General features: G+C 36.4%; 1 protein-coding gene across 1 annotated transcript in view; it reads right to left on the minus strand.

Moving 5' to 3' along the window:
- The window catches only part of LOC138696566 (fucose mutarotase-like), a 217,981-nt gene extending 213,394 nt beyond the window's left edge, over window positions 1–4,587 (minus strand). Inside the window, exon 1 of the mRNA XM_069821693.1 lies at window positions 4,536–4,587. Coding sequence (XP_069677794.1) covers window positions 4,536–4,572 — 37 coding nt within the window. The 5' untranslated portion in view covers window positions 4,573–4,587. The remainder of the gene's footprint in view (window positions 1–4,535) is intronic.
- Window positions 4,588–13,969: the final 9,382 nt, after the last annotated feature.

Raw genomic sequence — 13,969 nt, forward strand, 5'->3', positions numbered from 1 at the left:
GATGGATCTGAAATTTAAGAGTTGATCTCCCAAGGTTGGTGTAAAATTTGTGATACTCAGTACTTCCGTTGGAGATACTTTTTAAAAGTTACAGGAGAAAATTACTCCTACAATATGCAATCCTATATACAAGAATTAAACAACTCTTTGCCTTGACTTGAGTTGAATAAAACTAGAGTACCGCACTGCCATTTTGTACGGACGGCGGGCTCGATGTTGCTGTGAATCGAGTTCCACGGCAACCTCGCAGTAGTCTCGAGACGAGATGCTGCTGACAATGTTCCCCGGGCTTCCCGGAATTCTGACTCTGCAGGAAAGTGGGCAGCGGCGGAGGCTTCGAGCTCCAGTCCAGGGGCGTCCTTACAAATAACAGACCAGCATCCCGCTTCCACTTTATTAAGCTGCAAGCCACGAACCAAGTGTTGTTCGAATTCCCTTAACAAACTGCATGCATTTTAAGCAGCATGTTTTAAACATTTACATGGCAAATTGTTAAGTTCCGAATTTCACATCTTCTAACAAATGGTGCAAACTAAATTCCACATATTTTCTTTATATGCGTTTATCGACATATAGCCTATATTGTAGTTTACATTTCAGGCAGAGAGAATTTTTACCGTCTTCAGTATTTCTTCGCTAGTTTCTTTGGAGCCGAAATGTCTTCTTCCGTTCTTCTTCAATTCATAGCATAGGCCGTTACATGCCTGTTCTGCCTTCAGAGATCTTCCAGCCATCTGTTCCTTGGACTGCCTACAGATCTGTTTCCCTTAAGTTTATATTTCGATATATGTTTAGTCAATCTTGTATCTGGTATTCTTTCTAAAAATACTTTTCATTGTCGTTTTTAATCTTTCAGTCTATCATTCATGTTAAACGTTTATAATATACGGTATTCTTCCCTTATGTCTTAGAATTTGATGTAATATGGTTTTGTCCATTTTTTAACTTCTCTCAAAAACTTCATTTCCAAGGAGAAGAATGGGTAGAACGGAGAAAAATTCTCTCCGTCATCAGGATTCGAATCCGGGTTTTCAGCTCTACGTACTGACGCTTTATCCACTAAGCTACACCCGATTCAAATTCCGATGCTGGATTGAATCCATCTCAGTTTAAGTTCGGGACGGATTGTTGCTATTATTATTATTATTATTATTATTATTATTATTATTATTATTATATTATTTATTATTATTACAGTGCACATTTAATCGTTCTTAATAAACTAAGAACCTTTTTCAGTTGATTCCAAGTAAGGTAGTTTTTACGGTTATACATGAACTTAACTGAGAGAATCTTTAACAACGTGACGTTTAACAATGCATTGACAGGTTTTTATTAGTGTGGCGAACCACCACAACATAAAAGAAGATAATTTAATTTCCATTTAAGAAATGGTATGTATGGAGAAATTGTATGTGTGAGTGCGTGCGTGTGTGTGTATATATAAAACTTTATTTTGAAAAGATTCTCAAACAAAATTTAGGTAATAAATTACACAGAAATTTTAAATTCATAAATTTTCCTCGTAACATATAACGGAATGCAGAAATGTAGATAGAATTTCGTAAACTCTCTTGGACGTTTGTTCTAAATTTGTGAACTAATATACCACAGGGTTCAGTTCTTGGACCTCTACTTTTTACGATCTACATAAATGACATATCACAATCTATTAAACAATGTAGACATATCCTATTTGCTGACGATTTACAAATATATATCTCTGCACCTACATCGGCATTAAATTACGCAATAAATTAAGTTAACAATGACCTAAAATCAATTATTTCATGGACGAAAAAATTTGGACTAAAATTGAACTCAGAGAAAACACACGCAATTATAATGGGACATCAACGACCTTTAAGTAAATTAAACACAGGTGACTTATATCCTGTTAAAATGAATGAAACTATTATCCCTTACAGTGATGCAGTAAAAAATCTAGGAATTTATATGGACAAAAACTTAAGTTGGAATACTCAAATCACACACACACATGTAAAATCATTTTTATGATAATTTACACACTAAAAAGAATTCGAAATTTCCTTCCGTTGGTTCTTAAGAAGAATTTAGTGCAGTCGCTCTTGATGCCTCATTTTCATTACTGTGACACTCTCTACACTGTCCTTAACAGGAGACTGACAGACAGACTACAGCGTGTTCATAATGCATGTGTTCGATTTAATTTTCGTATTTCTTTTCTTTTTTATTATTTTATTATATTCCATTTTGTTATATTCTTCCTTACGTTCTTCATATTAACTATTTGTACTAAATGAGTTGCTTTTACTATATTTCATTGTATTTTACTTTCTTTTTTTTCTATTGAGGTATTATTTTCATGTTGTTTAGTGTCGATTTATTATGCTATCATTATTTTTTGTAATATGTTAGTATTCTGTTCTTTAACTTTTTGTCAAAATTTTCACTGATTGTATACTTTGTGACCTGGTAGAGTGTAAGAGAAGGCCCTATGGCCTTAACCCTGCCGGTATAAATAAAGAATTATTATTATTATTATTATTATTATTATTATTATTATTATTACAAAAAGTCGAAACAACCTTGATTGCAACTAAATATAGGCCTACATCCAATTTAATAAAATTTCCTTCAGAAATGCAAGTGATGTTAGGATGTACACTTCCAAAAAAAAAAAAAATGGCCTGAGTCTTGATGACGGTCGGCCTCGGTAGCGTACTTGGTATAGCGCTGGCCTTCTATGCTCGAGGTTGCGGGTTCGATCCCGGCCCAAGTCGATGGCATTTTAAGTGTGTTTAAATGCTACAGGCTTATGTCAGTACATTTACTGACATGTAAAAGAACTCCTGCGGGACAAAAATTTCGGCACACCGGCGACGCTGATATAACCTCTGTAGTTGCGAGCGTCGTTAAATAAAACATATTTATTATTATTATCTTGATGACGGTCCACCTGCATGTAGGCAACAAACTTCGCACGACTCTCCACAAATAGCATATACATATACAGGAGCTCTACTTTACTGCACATGCGCAATGCATCGTATCTGGAAATTGATGAAATTAGGCGGGTCATTTTTTTTCTGGACTGTACTTACAAATATAGCCGTACATTTCATCACATAATAGTTTCTCTTCTTCTCCTCCTTTATTGACATTAGTATAAAAACTGACACATGGTCTTACTAAAAAAACCGTGTATAGTTTTTATGCAGAGCTGAGACAGAAAACTTTACTAATAAACCATGCATAAGCGATGGATGTATAAACAGTCCGTAACTATGCAATGGGAATTGCTTTGCAGTAGTTATATACACGAAACCCCTTGTTTAAGCATTGTATATAGAGAAAAAATGGCCGCCCCTCTAACAGCTGTTCGTATCGACTGTCATTTAACGATGATGGTTGCCTTGTAACCACAGAACAAACCAAAGAGCATAAAATAATTAAAATAATATTGCTGTAGCTTGTACTCTTTGACCAAAATATAGTGTGGTAATCGATCAGAGCCAGTTGTACTATCGGTACTTAACATGGCACAGTAGAGCGCTCTACCGTATGCAATAGAGAACCTCAGATATTGTATTACCTTTCGTAATGAAGTAATGACGAAACTATGACGTAGCTGTATAACAGTTGTACTGTATAAACGAGCTACTCATCATATAAGACAGTTAAACCAGCGTATAAGTAACTAAGTATGGACACTTCGCGTTGGTACCTTTGATGTAGCCGGACTGATTTCAATGACCTTCAAGCCAGCGTGAGCGTGAGATTCTGCTTTCTTCCTAGAGTTGGCGCTGACATCACACCAGCTAGCAGTCGACACAGCGGAAATATAACACATAATTAATACATCTAGGTACATTATGTACTCAAATAAAATAAATTGGATGCATAAAATACTAAATCCGTCATTAACTGTAATGTCTAGACTCTAGAGTTCCTTTATAATGAGAGATGAGACGTTGTCCCCAACAACAATTAAAATATGTAATGATTTGATAGCAGTGAAAATGGAAAAACAAAAACTCTTATGAGAAGTAAAACCATATACGTATTAAACAAATATTAAACTAAGTTGATGCATAATTGTATAATATTATTTATAATATAATTTATTATATCTGAAATATAAAAAAAATATTATTACAACTAGTTTGTCACTGAGAAATAAGGAAAAGCTGTTAAATTGAATTTATTTGAAGCAAAGCGTTACTGGATTATGCAATAAGGTAGGCGATGTTTGGATCCTGTGTCTCAACTCTATACTCAATTATAATCTTAGCGTGTGCTCGATTACACTAACCTCTAGCGCTTGAAAGTGGAACTAAACGCCAGCGCACAGAGAAACAAAACACAAGAAAATTCGCTCAGTGTCCATTCTTTATAATTCCTATTCGCTCGTTAAACGTCTGTATATAGACTTTTTATTAGTAAGACCGACAGATTAACGAAAATATAGTGATTGGAATGATATAGATAATCAATGAAGACGGAAATAAATGTATGGTAACATTATTGTAGTGAAATGTGTATCAACTCACAACTTAGAAAGTGAAGTAGAGGAGCAGCAACTCTCATGAAAGAAACGGATGGCGCTTGAGTGTAACAACGAGCTTGTTAGCCGCTTGGAAACAAAGGAAATAGGCGGTAGTCTGCGTCTTCTTCCTAGAATCTTTATAGGGCAGTAGTGAGCATTCCTCCACTTAACGGTCAGCCACCGAGCACAGTCCCAAGAATTAACAGGGATGCTAGGAACCCTTTCCTCGGCTTACTGGCAGATGCATGCATCTTCGTCAGTGTCTTATTACTATGTTTAAGTACTCCAAAGCTTATATTCCAACTATATTTATGGGAGTACCGTTAGCAAAATGGCTTGTACATCAGTTTTCCACAACGGACACCCTGGTTCAAATCCAGGTAAGCTTCAGCTGCAATTTACACGAAAGGTTTTTATCTAAGTACTTCCATTTCCTCTCACAGTTATATAATATAATTTATTTACAAATATTAGATTTATCAATAGTATAAAAATTAGTATTATGAAGATGATATACCGCGTGTTCATTTCAAAATTTCCCACCTTCAATAATTTTAGATGTACAGATGACACGAAGTTGAGAAAAAATACATCGATTTAGTTTTCGAGATGGGAAGTTCAAAACCACTAACGACTGAATTTTGTGCTCCGCTCTTTCACCTTCACTCACTCTTATCTTCACACACATTGCTTTAAAGGTGATAAATCCTATCCGACTACAAAAAGAATATAAGTTATACAGGCCTATGCGGTCCATCCGTTTCTGAGATAGAGACAAAAACGTATCACTTAATGCAGTAAATTTTAGTTGATATTACATTGTCCGATTCCCGGCGGGGTCTTGTAAAATTTCTACCTCGGGACTAGGAGAGATGGCGGTGCAAAACTTCTAATCACTAAATTGTGCACCGATTGCGGGTTAAATCTCAAATCTCTCTGCAGTGTATAATGAAGGGCATATGTCACTGTTGATAGTGATTCGTCCGTCGGATGGGGACGTTAAGCATGGCGGCCCCCTTGGTGCTATTCGACAGAAGTAGGCTACGTGCCGGTAACGGGTTTCTCCTTCTCTCTTCCCTTCTCTCTTCCTCACCATCATCATCCTCACCCATTCCCTACACTACACTTACACTTAACATACACTCACCCTAGTACACGACATAACTCTTCACAGATACTACACATGCATAACGTGGCCCGCAGAGGTGGTGTGCAATTTGAAAATGGGTCACAGTCCTGCTATCTATCCGCAGTATGTGAAACCCGAATCACGCAAAGTGAAGTGGGTAGGCATTAGACACACACACACACACACACACACACACACACACACACCTTTTACAGGATACTGTGTTATTATTGTGTATTCTACAAAACAAATCTGTTATTTGCCTGTTATGACTGGAGTTCCTGTTCCAGAAGTGTCCGGCGGTTTTTTAAGTGTATTTAATTTACGATTTAACGTCTTATATCACAAAGAGACAAAGAGGAAGGCAGAAAATAGGAAAAACTGGAGAATGCTGAGTTTACAGTGAAAGACCTGCTCTTTGACAGAAAACTATGAATGAATGGTCATAACGCTTGTGTAGGATCTTTGGACATTTATCAATAGGCAGTGAACTATTGTTATGATCTGTTTCTATTCGCATTTATTGTAAATGGCACATTTTAGCACATGTAAATCTTGATGGACAAATTAGAAGTTGCAGAGGGTTTTTCTCGGGGTACTCTCATTTCCCTCTATCATTCCACCAACATACTTCACCTCCCCCTCATTTCATCTATCATCTGTAGTAATAAAAGGCTTGGGTGAAGTCTCAGGGACAATACGGGTTTCCCGATGCTGATATAAGAGGGGCTTGGAGCTATGGATCCCTGGAGTTTATCAGGCTACTCGTATGCGAACGGAACCTGGCTCTATCAGACGCTGAGGCAAGATGGCCCACCTATCAGCGTCGATTCACGCATGTCACCCAGGCCACTTGTCGAACTTCAATCACACCGTGTCTAGTGTACGGATCCGTCCCGAGTGAAGCCCTCTAGCCAGCAAAGCCAGCCAACATGGGAAGCTTACACTACCCGTCTTCGCAGGTTTGGAAAATTTGGCAACAAAACGTAATAAATACTTACATGTACAGAGTGCGTGTGAATTTTTACATATACATTATTATTATATGAACTTTTTGTGTAAAACTTACTTTTGCTTATTGAAATGGTAACGAAACTGAATTTAAAGTAACGAAGGGGAGTTGCTGCATGAATGGAAGTCTTTCAGACAGCCACAGTAGTACCACAGTCTAGTATATACAGTCACGAAGCTCAATACGTAGTAAATATGCATCCATAGATAGTTGCTAACCACTAGGATCGCGAATATCGCCTCATTACAGACAATGCGAAATAGAACCGGCACAGTCTATTGTTTCTAGCACCCTCACAACTCAAGCTTCGTGACTGTATAAACTAGACTGTGGTAGTACGCAGAAGATATGAAGTACATTTAAACTGTGACGCTCCTTCAAGATTTTGCCTTCCAAAGATAAGTTCTGGATGATGTGGTCGGATACCCTAATCCTTATTAAAGACTTTCAACACAGTTGATCGTGAAATACCACTGCTTCTTGTGCAACTGCAATATTCCCAATGGACCGGTCTGTTCGTGGTCGACCACTGTTCCTTTTGTATTCAATAGCAACAGAGCCAGTTCTGGTAGACTTACTGTAAATGAGGAAAAACTGACAACCTTATAATAATAATAATAATAATAATAATAATAATAATAATAATAATAATAATAATAATAATAATAATAATAATGATAACAATAATAATAATACATTTGTCTTAGCATGATATTTTCTCGTGAATATTATTTCACAGTATTATCATATGCCAGTTCGTTCTACGAAATAAAAAAGCAGTTAAGAAAATGGTCTCATATGTTTTGTATTGCATGATTTTATTTGAAGTAAATATAAATTATTTATTTCGAAAATTTATTATGTTTAATATGTATTATTCCCAAATAAAATTACTAGTAGATGCTAAATATGAACAAAATCCTACCAAGAGTTCAGGAGAAATCGCTGTACACAAAGACATGGCAAGTCCTGAATCCTTCTTCTATGTAAGACGTTCAGGAAATTAGTATTTTTTACGAGAATTTCGAAATCACATTTTGCAGCGTTACAATATTCCCTTTCTATACTATGTAGCCTATGATAAGAAAGTAAATCAACAGGAAATACAGGGCAGAATCTTATCTCTATTACAGCATTAATATGGGATTCCTTGATGAAGAAAAAGCTACGGAAAAAATACATAACGGAAATTCCTGAATTAAGCAACGTGTCTGGACTCAGGTACGTTATACAGAGTGTTAAAAAAGTGTCCAATATTTTAAGAGGTGCTAGTATGCATCAAAACAAGAAAAAAAGTATAATAAACATGGGTCCTACAACATACACTTTCTGAGATCTGAACATTTATTCATGGGAGGTGCTCAATGTGACGTCCATTCATGGCAATGCATTCCTCTGCCCTTCGGCATAAGGAATCACGCACTCTTTGAAACTGACCTGGTTGTTCTTGATAACCAAAAGTCTAGGGCTGCTATGCATAGACATTTCGCTAGCCCGCGCTACGAGCGTGCTAAACTAGCCCCGGCTATCGACTGATTACTTGTACAGGATTCATATCACATAATATCGCTAACACTGGTTTATGAATACGAAAAACGTTAGTTCGCTGATCATCCACCGGAAGCCCGCGCTAAGATTTTCTATGAATATGGCCTCTAGGGATTTAGGTTTGAGGAACGAACAGGACAAGATGTGGGGCCTCCCCGATCAATCCAGCGGTCCTGAAGTGTCAGCGTCAGGTGTTCACGCACATCGCGGAGAAAATATGCTGGTGTGCCATCGTGCACGAAACACATCTGTAGTCTTTGCTGACATGGCACATACTCCAGCAAGGTAGGCAATACGTTAATAAGAAAGTCCTGATAACGAGCCCCAGTTAATCTCTATGGTAGCACGTATGGCCCTTAATCTATCGTCAAGAACGCCTGCCCATACGTTGATTGAGAATTGGTGCTGATGCCTTGTTTCTTCAATTGTATGTGGATTTTCATCAACCTACACATGTTGATTACGAAAATTCACAACACCATCTCTGCTGAATCCCGCTCATATCTGCAATCAAACTCTTGTTTTCAGTATTCCTTGCGGTGTATCAGTATTCCATCAACTACGGTATGATTGTCTGGTAGTCTGGTGTATTGTAGGATAGAAAAATGCATTGCCATTAATGGACGTCACATTGAGCACCTCCTATGAACAAGTGTTCAGATCTCAGAAAGTATATGTTGTAGGACCCATGTTTATTAGACTTTTTTTTTTGTTTTGATACATATTATCACCTCATAAAATATTGGATACTTTTTTTTAACATTCTGTATAAATGACTAAGAGGAGAAACAAGTGAAGATGAAGTGTAAAGAAAAATATGAGGAGAATAAGAAGAAAAGGAGCAGGAGAAGGAAAAAGAGGAGAAAGACGAAAAGGGAAAGAAATAGGAGATAAAATGAAAGAAGATAAAAAGTAGAAAATGAAGATGTCGATGGTGATAACAGTGAACAATTATTATGAAGATCATGGTAATTAACTTCACAAACAAGACCATTTTGTTCTTTCTGAGCAGATATGCACGAGGATTCTGTATTTATATCATTATGTAAATATTTCATAAGAATTTCTATTCTCAAGGACGTTTTTATTTCTAGCGTTTCCGCGTTTCTGTGATTGTCACACAAATGCCTCTGTTGTCTTGCATCAAAGAACTTCGCGCCCAGATGGATAGTCTGTCGCTGAAATGACTGATTAAGGGTAAAATTCAGCACGAAATCGATCATGGTTGCTCGTAATTGGTAATTATTATTCCAGTATTTGTCTAGATAAACTTCAGAAACGACAGAATAATCGAATCTTCAGGATAGAACTCCAGACTTCCTAAATACAAGGCAAGTGCTCGTTATGATCGAAGTTTCCTCATCTTAAAATTTTTCCTAAGTGTTGGAAATCCATGTGGTATAAGAAGGTGAAATATCTGCTGCGTGTTTTTGTTTAACCGAAATAATGTAGACATCTCACTAATAATAACGTTGAGATTATATGACTGGTTCTTGTGAAAATATACGGAAATAAAGATTAAAAGCATTACATATAAATAAAAGTGAAAAATAATTATGTTATTAAGATTTTGTCCATGTAGTGTTATGAATTATGCCGGGTGAACCGCAAGTAATGTCATTAATTTCAGGAGGTTATTCTTCGAGATATTTCAAACAAAAAAGTTTAATGCAATTTTGCTAGTTTTTGCTTCCTTTTGGAGATAAAATTGTTTTATATGAAACATTTCACAGCGTATTTCGGAAAACCATTGATTTAATCAACAATATGCTCAGTGAGCTTAAGAAAATAATGTATTATGATAATAAATTATTGAAAGAATTTTAGTTTTCTCCTTTAATAATGTAACTTTTCGTTCTGCAAGGGAAGTTTACAATGTAACATTTGTTCGCACAAAATTTTTGTATATTTAATGGACAAAACTAAAATTCGTTCAGCCATTTATTATCATAATACACTGCTCTCTTAAAATTTACTGAGCATATTGGGAATTAAATTAATAGCTTTCCCAAAACACGCTATGAAATATTTCATATAAAACAACTTTATCTCGAAAAGGAAGCAAAAAACGAGCAAAATTATATTGAAGTTTTTGTTCCAAATATGTAAAAGAATAAACCACTGAAATCAATGACATTACTTACGGTTCACCATGTAGGGCCTATGTGGGGGATTTGTTAATAATCACTGTTACATTTGTTAATGTGAAGGGATTAAGCAAGCTCTCATTGGTATAACAGTTGACCCTAAAACAGCACTATATTTACAGAATTTAATACAATCTATTGATAAGTCAAGTAAAGAAAACTTTCGATTCATTGTAGTTTCAATATTATCTATTTAAATGTAATTCGGAATACTGTTGCTGTTAGTCAACTGTCCGAAGACAGGGTTTGAACCTCTTAAGTAACACCAATAAGGCATCACTCATGAGGCAACTAGGCCAGGAGATAATGGGATAGTGTGGCCAGTACCTTTCCCCCTCCAATGCATTTGTTTTCATTTTTTTATTTTTTTTTAGTTGGTTATTTAACGACGCTGTATCAACTACTAGGTTATTTAGCGTCGATGAGATGGTGATAGTGAAATGATATTTGGCGAGATGAGGCCGAGGATTCGCCATAGATTACCTGGCATTCACCTTACGGTTGGGAAAAATCTCGGAAAAAAACCCAACTAGGTAATCAGCCCAAGCGGGGATCGAACCTGCTCCGAACGCAACTTCAGATCGGCAGGCAAGCGCCTTAACCGACTGAGCCACGTCAGTGGCTGTTTTCATTTATGTTTAAACTCGGCTGGCTGGATTCGAAACTGCTTTGTTTTAAAAGCATCCAGATTTCAGTCGTCTAAGGCCTACTGTAATTAATGACGTCATCTAATGTTAGGCCTAAGTTCATACACGTTTCACGTTAGAAGTTCTGCTAAAATGATCAAACAAGTGTTAACTTGCAAATTGATCCAGCTGTAATTATTATAGCGCTGAATGAATGAGAATGGAATAAACGATAAGGGAGATGAGGATAGTCTGCAAATTGGAGGAGGAGCAACTGGTGGTGGTGGAGGGGTGGGGGGGTGGTGGTGGTGGTGGTGGTGGTTGTTGGGTTTCTCAAAACTGGGGTAAAGGCTGGAAAATTTTTAGTGAATCAATCGATTTCCCCGGCCTTCAAATGAATAAGGGCCATGTGATGGGTGAATGATACATCTTACACATCAATCACGTCTAGACAAGTTCGATAAAATATTCCATAATAGTTGCGTCAAGTCTTTTCAGGAACTCCTATATCCACTGCATGCGAACTCTTTGTATTCATACAGATTTGACAACATGCCTTCCGTTACGATTAATAGCAACATAGTAACCGTGATACATTATCAACTTGCGGTGTGAAAATACTAGACTACTTCCTTACTCTGATATCACAACGGAAGGGAAGTACAATGTCAAACATTATACACGTCACCATTATGTCAACGTTATATTGTGCTTCGTTTAAAGGAGATAAACGCATCCTGCGAAACACGAGGAAATGAACAACCAATTAATTCATAAGTGTTTCATTATAGACTTGGATTATCCATTCATGTTACTTTCAAGGAATCGTACACCGGCAACTTGTTCTGTGATCTACTCTCTGAACAGAACGCCATCCTCGATTAGAAATTATTAAGACCTCAAGTGGTATATTCCATTGCTCAACCATTGGCACGAGAGCATGAATCATATAAGGAATTTCCATTTTCGGGGAATCACAAGGTAAACTTTACATTACTCCATTGCGTGCGTCCGCTTCATTTATAATGTCTGATACTATGATCATATCTCACCTTCTTTCTAGAAGTTATCATGGCTTAGGTTACATGAGAGGAGAAATCTGCACTCGCTTTCTCTGTTATATCGAATTATGCACAATACATCCTCCTCTTATTCATTCGTTCGTTCCCATACTCTCTCTCGCTACCATAATATTAATACTCGACCACAACGCGATAACAAGCTAGAAATTCCACTCCACACATCATCTCTGTATTCGTCATCTTTCACTGTTGCTACTTCTCGTCACTGAAACTCTCTGCCGCCTGAAGTCAAGGGCTGCCGAACTTTGAAATCTTTCAAATCCAAGTTAGACAATGATCTTATAACAAGTTGCCGAACTAACTTACTGTTATGATAAGTGTTGTATTGCATGTTTCCACGTATTCACTGCATTTTTTTTTATATTCTAGTGATATTTATTTTATTTTATCTGTTTTTGTTTCATCATATTTTCCGATAATGGTACCGTATGTCTACCATGTGAAAATTTGAGCTGCTTGTATCTTAATTTCCCTTGCTCTGTGTACCCAATAAATATTGTGTTCATTGTATGCTTTGTACTTTACTATTTTGATAATGATAATAATAATAATAATAATAATATTATTATTATTATTATTATTATTATTAAGCTGCGGATTTATGCCTATATGCCTATTTTAATCCTTAATCTGAAGGCGCAAGATTTTAGGTAACATATCCATTTTAAGACATTGTGAGTAATATGCGAATTCTATAGTGCCTATAATTGCCTATTTCACTAGTAAATGCCTATTTGCTTATAAATACCTAAAATTTGCCTAATTATCCGTATTATATATTATGCTTGAATTTATTGATCATTCTATCGATATTATTTTTAATCTGTAATTTGTTTCTTTTTTATCCAGCATAGGGCAGTGATATAGAACTATCGATAATTCTGTGTGTTACGTTTTACTGCCACCAGAGCGCGGAGAAATCTAATAATTTAAAATCAACCAATAAGAAACTAGTACATTATGCAACGAGCCTATAATGGTAGTAATTAAGACGCAAGTATGATTGTTTATGAAACGAGCGCAAGCGAGTTTCATAATTTTCATACGAGCGTCTTATTACCATTATAGGCAAGTTTCATACGACTTTTTATGCTCGACCATATTTCTAACTTGAAAGTATTCAAAATTATGGTTATGTGCGAACTGACCTGAATTGTGAGATGTGCGCAGACGCGAAATTATTGATTTTTTCCGAGGCCGAATTTCATTGACCTTGGCATAGAATAAGATGAAGATTACTCTGGTATAACCTGAAAATTGATTTAGAATTGAAAAACGAGATGACAAATTGAATTTATTTGAATATTATTTACAATTAACTCTAATTATTATAGTAACAGAACATAACCTTCTGCGACAGTATTTGATTTCCAGCCTCCGTGACTTTTCGCTAATTGTCTTTCGATTGCTTATCCGAGAATAATCGATACTTGCGGTTTTATAACGGTACAAAGCTGACTTGTCATTGGCTGAACACCTGTAAGCTGACTTGTCATTGGCTGAACACCTGTACTTTAATGAGTAGGTGTACTTTAATGACATGCATTAAAGGACTGCTACCAGGTGTATAAGTACTACATTTCGGCATGGTCGAGCATAAAAATATATTTCGAAAGCCGCATCAATCATTGGTGGTAGTTGAATAGGGTAGTTGTTTTAAACTGTGTATCCGTTTTGTGAGTTTGTGAATTGAGGATGGAGTTGAGTTTTCTGCTGTAATACGTGGAATATACCGTGGAGATATGCCAAAGTTATCAGAAGCACTGATAGGAAAAGACATTGGCATTACTGCGTTCCCACTAGTTTGGTCCCCAGCAGAGATTGGATCCCTGAAGTATTGCCCCATCACTTCATGTGAAGTGGAAGGGAGTTTCTCCCAATTTAAGAACATACT

This window comes from Periplaneta americana, chromosome 3 (assembly GCF_040183065.1).
Source record: "Periplaneta americana isolate PAMFEO1 chromosome 3, P.americana_PAMFEO1_priV1, whole genome shotgun sequence".
NCBI lineage: Eukaryota > Metazoa > Arthropoda > Insecta > Blattodea > Blattidae > Periplaneta > Periplaneta americana.